This window comes from Aulonocara stuartgranti (assembly GCF_965226115.1).
Source record: "Aulonocara stuartgranti genome assembly, chromosome: 7".
NCBI classification, from domain to species: Eukaryota; Metazoa; Chordata; class Actinopteri; order Cichliformes; family Cichlidae; genus Aulonocara; species Aulonocara stuartgranti.
In genome coordinates this window covers 27895343-27901779 of record NC_138945.1, presented here as the reverse complement: position 1 = coordinate 27901779, position 6437 = coordinate 27895343, and the positions used below count along the sequence as shown (strand labels likewise).

The 6437-nt window shown below is 38.9% G+C and overlaps 1 protein-coding gene across 2 annotated transcripts in view; it reads right to left on the bottom strand.

Moving 5' to 3' along the window:
- Positions 1-175: 175 nt before the first annotated feature.
- The window catches only part of LOC309710348 (breakpoint cluster region protein-like), an 85981-nt gene continuing 79719 nt past the window's right edge, over positions 176-6437 (bottom strand). For both annotated transcript variants that reach the window (XM_082539715.1, XM_082539716.1), the window contains exons 21-23: positions 6256-6361; positions 3973-4135; positions 176-3843 (exon numbers count right to left, since the gene is read on the bottom strand). In XM_082539715.1, coding sequence (XP_082395841.1) covers positions 3754-3843; positions 3973-4135; positions 6256-6361 — 359 coding nt within the window. In that variant the 3' untranslated portion in view covers positions 176-3753. The remainder of the gene's footprint in view (positions 3844-3972; positions 4136-6255; positions 6362-6437) is intronic.

The window sequence follows — 6437 nt, the reverse complement described above, 5'->3', positions numbered from 1 at the left end:
ACATCCAAAGATTCATTTTTTTCTTTCCTTTTTTTTTTTTTTACAAACTATCTCAAATGATAAACATGATGCCCAGCAACATTACGATGCATATGTAGTTAATGTTTTAAACACTGTTTAGCCTCTCTAGGTTTTCTGGATAATACCACAGACTTCACAAAAAAAAGGGGGGTGATTTTGTTTAGATACAGGAGATTTTATTTAGCATTTTGTGTACAAACATAGGCCGCAAATGCCTTCCAAACATGTTTGCCCTCAGAATACAGTATTCCTTTTTTTCATTATTCCTTTTTACAGTTCTACAAGCAGAACATTGAATATTTAACAGGAACAAGAGTTAAAAGTTGAGGAATAAAAAAAGTGTTGTTGGTCACCAAGTCTCATCCTCACCTTTACATCGTTATATGCTCAGTAACGCAAAAGAATACTTTTTGAAGGTTGGAAAAGCCTAATTTAATGGCAGCATGTTGTTGAAGAAGTGGCAATAGCAGTGTCGTGTACAGTAAATGCAAGAGATTTGGAACTTTCATATAGAAGAATATATGATCAGAGTACTCCACAGAAAAACTAAACCTTTTTTTTTTTCTCGGTTGGGACTGAGGTTGTGGAGGGCACTGTATTATGGAGGGTACATGCAGTTACGGTGACAATCAACAGACCAAAACAATGCAGATTTAGACTAATATAAGACTCTTTTCTCCTCTACCACATACTGTACTGATAGTTTGGATTTTGAAAGAGACTAGAGATGTACCGTCTCAATCCCCAACGATCAGCGGACGCCACATTAAATAAAAGAGAAACCAGATTATGCATACTCTAGTATTATACACATTATACAACTCTATGGAAAAAGCAGGAGGAGTCTGAGTTCCAGGAACTCACAGAATCTACCTTTTAAATTAAGAAGAACCTGCACTTCCTATTAGCTAGACAATCACAGTGGCCAGTCTGTTGTTCAACACAAATAACTAAATATGAACTGACAATGCAGGAACTGAGAGTTGAAAAATCACTGCAGTTCTACATAGTCGGGGCCAAATAGAGACAAACAGTTGTAATTCTAAGACGTAAGATTTTCCCAAAGAAAGCACACCAGATAAAGACAGTTTTTGAACATTAATTTAGCTTTAGATGGCAACATCTTAAATAAATAGATCCAGGCTGTGCAAAAGCATAAATAAATAAAAATAGAGGATATAAAACTTAAGAAAATAACAAAGATGGACTTGGGGAAAATGTTTTGATCCATTGCCCTAAAAAGACAGATGTTAACACAGTTTCTCTTTTAACATTATGTGCATCACAGTCAAATGAAGGTGGCAGGTAGGATAGGCATGGAGCTGAGAGTATGAGCTAAGACCACACTTAAGTTTAAGGTCCTGTCTTAGTCGTCAGTGAGATGAACGATGTGTGGCTGTCCTCAGCAAAGGCAACGGGAGAACGAATGTTTTCACAGTCAGCACTATCACTGACATTCAGAGGCCCACGGGCGCTAAACAAAAGCGTAAGTGTCGAGGCACGATAGGGTAGAGTAGAGCAGGCAATTAGGACTTGCTATAAAGGTAACAAGTGTAATAATGAATAAATGACTGGTGGTGGTGCATTCGGCCTCTCACAACCTACACGAGTACAGGCAAGAAAAATATCTTTGAGATGCTGCAAGGGCAAAGCAAGAGCAAATGCGACGTTTAGAGGGTTCACCTGTATCCGAATGCAAGAACTGTGTTTTCCATCATAATTTACTCATGTGCGCTTTTCCACTCCATCTTCATCGTGGCCACAAGCACACGTGAACCCTTATCAGATCCATTTAACTCATTCATTGGTTTTACAGCCAGTCATGATAACTAGCCTTGAATTGGCTATAAAAAGTAAGCAGTATAAGCAGTAGTGATATAAAAATCTTTAGGAAAAAAAAAGAACAAAGAAAGGATAAAGATCCCCATGAACTACATCCCACATCATGGATACAACACAGCAATAGCAGGAGCGCACAGAAATAAAATGAACAAAACATGCCTGCATGTTAAATCAATCATACTGCAAAAAAAAAAAAAAAAAAAAAAACATTTTAAGAGCTTGTCTCTAACTTGGCCAGTGAGTTGTGGACAAATAATTAGGAGGACATTTTGCCATGTGTGCGCAAGTAAATTAATATTCCTTCATTTAAGACAAAAGATGCGCTGTTCGCTGGACATAAACGCAGAGTGCTCAGGTCACTTCAATGGTAATACAGTAGTTCTAACATTGCATTAGTGCACTTCTGCAGCTACAGATTAAATGGTTACAAAAGGAGACAACGCCATGTGTGTATGAGATGTATCATGACATTGCATAATGTCTACACTAGACAGGCAATCTCTGGATGGGAGATGTGCTGATAAGGACCAGCTTGCAGTCATAGAACTTCAGTCTTTTCCACAGCAACATACAGTATGAACTACAAAGTGTGTGTTACCTTCATAATATTAATAATAATAACAATATCGAAATGAAGAACTGATAGAACAGCTGAGCAGTTTCTATTAGAACAAGGCTAAATCTTGCTTAATTACTGCAAGACTTGAAGTCAAGGCTAAAACCTACTACTTTCTTAAACAGAAACCTAAGTTCACATAGAAAAAAACAAACAAACCAATTTCTCCCCGACGACCCCAAAATAAATTACAGTAACAGCAACAATGATTATACTGTTAACCAAAAAGAAAAATACAACTTTAAGATTATGTACATGTACTTTATCTGTAAATACAACCGCTTCCTTTTTCCTAACAAAAACCCCCCAAAAAAACATATTGATTTGGCAAGACGTCCTATGTTACAATGCGAAGGACATTTCGTCAGCAAAGATATGAACACAGACAACTCCTATGTTAGAAAATATATTGCTTCCTGTGCATTTAAGCTGAAGGTTACTTTGAGACACAACACAAATAGAGGAAACTTGCTTTTGTGGTCGGACAAACGGCAGGCAGTCAGACTGCAGTGTATTACAAATCACTGGGTTCACTTCACCAAGCCGTAGCGTTTCACTCCAACCGGGTTTGTTTACGTTGTAAACACTTTAACATACAGGTGTTGGCTTCCTGTGATACAGAAAAAAAGAAAAAGCCAGCACGACGGCGACAGCCACACGCTGACTTTCAGTTCCATCAAATGTCTGCACTTGTTTGAAAGAATGCGCTGAGATTATGTAAAACATACTTAGGATTTTCCTCAACTGGACATGAAGCAACGTTTGAGATGGAGAAACACATTTTGCAACATTTTTTCCTGCGATTGGTTAAAATAAAGACGTACAGAGAACAATGCCCAAAAGTTCGTGGAGATTCTGATTTGTTGGCGAACCAATTCCAGAAAAATCAACAATCCTGACTCGTTCTGTGCGATTTTGTTCATTCGAACTTCTCGAATTATGAACCACAACTGTGTAAAAGCTGCAAAGGTTCACCACTGAGACCAACAAAAACCAGGTGGTGGATGCATTACACTGGAGGTACATGGAATCATACTAATTATCAGGTAATGACAGATAGGAATGGCAAAGACCTCACATACTCTGTACTTAAGAGGCCCAGTGGCGCCCTCTTGTGTTCAAGCACAACAGGCATCACCGGAGACAAATCCTTCCCAGCTGCAAAAGCTGAGCGGAGTGCAGCCGGGCAAATAAAAAACACACGACAGGAGGCTCGCTCTGAGCCAGTGTCCGTCTCTTTGTTCACGCAGCGGTGGTCAGAGTCAGCGTTAGCTCTATACTTCAGTGGAGAACAGGATGCTCTGTCGTTTACTGTCTGGGGTGGGAATCGTCTCCAGCTGGAGGAAATACAGCAACACCTGGACCTGTATTGAGAAAGTTTAAAAAATGAGCAAATTAAAAATATAAGTATCGTAATGAGCCAAGCACCTTTACAGAAAATACAAACACAAAATGGCTGAGGGCAGAGATTGAAGATAAACTGTGTGGCTTACCTGTGCCATCACTTCCAGGGACCAGCTGTCCCCCATGCTGATGGGCTGTGTTGGGTTAGCGGGGATCTTGCTGTCCTTCTCAGCGGGCCTTAGTAAGGTCGGCCCGAACACCGTTGCCAAATTATGAAGAGACATCTTGTTGATACTCTCCTTCTCTGCCACCCTGAGGCAAGGCAAGGCAAGGCAAGTTTATTTGTATAGCACAATTCAACAACAAGGTGATTCAAAGTGCTTTACAGAGACATTAGAAACAAGAACAAATAAAAAGCATGATTTAAAATTGAATAAAACAAGCAAATAAACTAACTAACTAATTAACAAACAAACAAACAAACAAACAAACAACGGTATATAAAATCAAAACAGATAAAATCAGAACAGTAGATAAAATCAGTAGTTAATGTAAGTTTTGAAATTTAAGCTTAAAGTGTGGATTTGGTGCTTTATTCAAATGCAGCTGAGAACAGGTGAGTCTTCAACCTGGATTTAAATAAACTGAGTGTTTCAGCTGATCTGAGGCTTTCTGGGAGTTTGTTCCAGATATAAGGAGCATAAAAGCTGAATGCAGCTTCTCCGTGTCTGGTTCTGACTCTGGGAACTGATAAAAGACCGGATCCAGATGACCTGAGGGATCTGGAAGGTTCATACTGGGTCAGGAGGTCATTGATGTATTTTGGTCCTAAACCATTCAGAGCTTTATAGACCAGCATCAGAACTTTCAAGTCTATCCTCTGACGGACAGGCAGCCAGTGTAAGGACCTCAGAGCTGGACTGATGTGGTCCACTTTTTTGGTCTTAGTGAGGACTCGAGCAGCAGAGTTCTGAATGAGCTGTAGTTGTCTGACTGATTTTTTAGGTAGACCTGTAAAGATGCTGTTACAGTAATCAAGCCTACTAAAGATGAATGCATGGACTAGTTTTTCCAGGTCCTGTTGAGACATCAGATCTTTTATCCTTGATATATTCTTGAGGTGATAGTAAGCTGACTTTGTTATTGTCTTAATGTGTTTTTCTAAGTTTAGGTCTGCATCCATCACTACACCCAAATTTCTCGCCTGGTTTGTGGTTTTTAGATGTATAGATTGAAGTTCTCTGGTGACCTGTAATCGTTTTTCTTTGGCGCCAAAGACTAAACCAAAAACTGTTTTTGTTTAGCTGGAGAAAATTGTGGCACAACCAGTCATTGATTTCCTCAATGCATTTACCAAGAGCCTGTACAGGGCCTCGGTCTCCTGGTGACATTGTGATATATATTTGTGTGTCATCTGCATAGCTGTGATAGTTTATTTTGTTGTTGAGTAGAGGAGGAGAGGAAGAGTTGAGTAGATTAGTAATAAAGATGCAGAACAAGAGCGATGTTAATGTGCAGGGATGGAGATGGACTGCTCTGAGCGCAAATATGAGCAAGTTGGAGATGCTACAGTAAGTGCGGCAGAAGAGTTTATAGGATAAAACGGGATAACTGTCCACAGACACTCCATCCAAATAATAATCACAAGCTCCTCCACCTCTGACATTCCTTGTCATTTTTTACATATTTTATTTCCTTAACCTTTATTTATACAGGTAGTCCCACTGAGACTTAATGTCTCATTTACAAGAGAGACCCAATAATTAATACCGATAAAAAGATTATGAGTCTGCCCAACAATCCTGATATTCTGTTTATCATTTAAGTTGGCTGTGGAGCGACGTCTGCTAAATATGGCCTCTGCAGTGTGAGGATGTCTCTGTTTTACCTTAATTACAAGAACATGTTGTGGTTCTAAATATGCAAACAGGCATGAAACTATCCGAAAACATTCTCTTGGATATCGTAGTAACGGCCAATTTTTGGGGCTAAACGATTTATGATAACAAAACAATAACATTGTCAACCAATACTGAAAAAGCTTTGACTCTATAAAGACATTAAAAGTAAAAGTAATAAATCTCCAGTTCTATTCAGTGCACAGTCAGGCTGTTTGCAGTTGCAAGTGATTTATACCTAATAGTATAAAAGCTACATCAATACAGAAAATCACTGAGGTGAACACTGCACCATAATGATGTTCACATAACACAATAAACTGTCTCAAGTTTAAAACAATATTAACATTTAGATGTTTTGGAGACAAATGTAAAGAAAATCCATCTGAAAACACACTCGTGAGTGATCACCACCTAATGCATCAACTATAAAAATTTACGTTCTTGAATTTGGTTTGTCTTTCTTTCTGTGCACATTGGTGTGCGGTCATGTCTACTTTCTGTGCATTTATTTTTGTGTTTAGTTGTTTATACCTCTTTAAGTGATCCAAAAGGAAAAGGAATGTGACCAGGTTGGGTTCGGGCAGTGACAGCAGCAAGTTCAGCATGCAGCTCTCTTTGGCAACACTATCAGACAGGGCTGCAGAGGAGGGAAGGGAAAGATACAGCTGCTTATACATTTCTTGTAAATAAAGCAGTTCAAACTGCTTATGTGT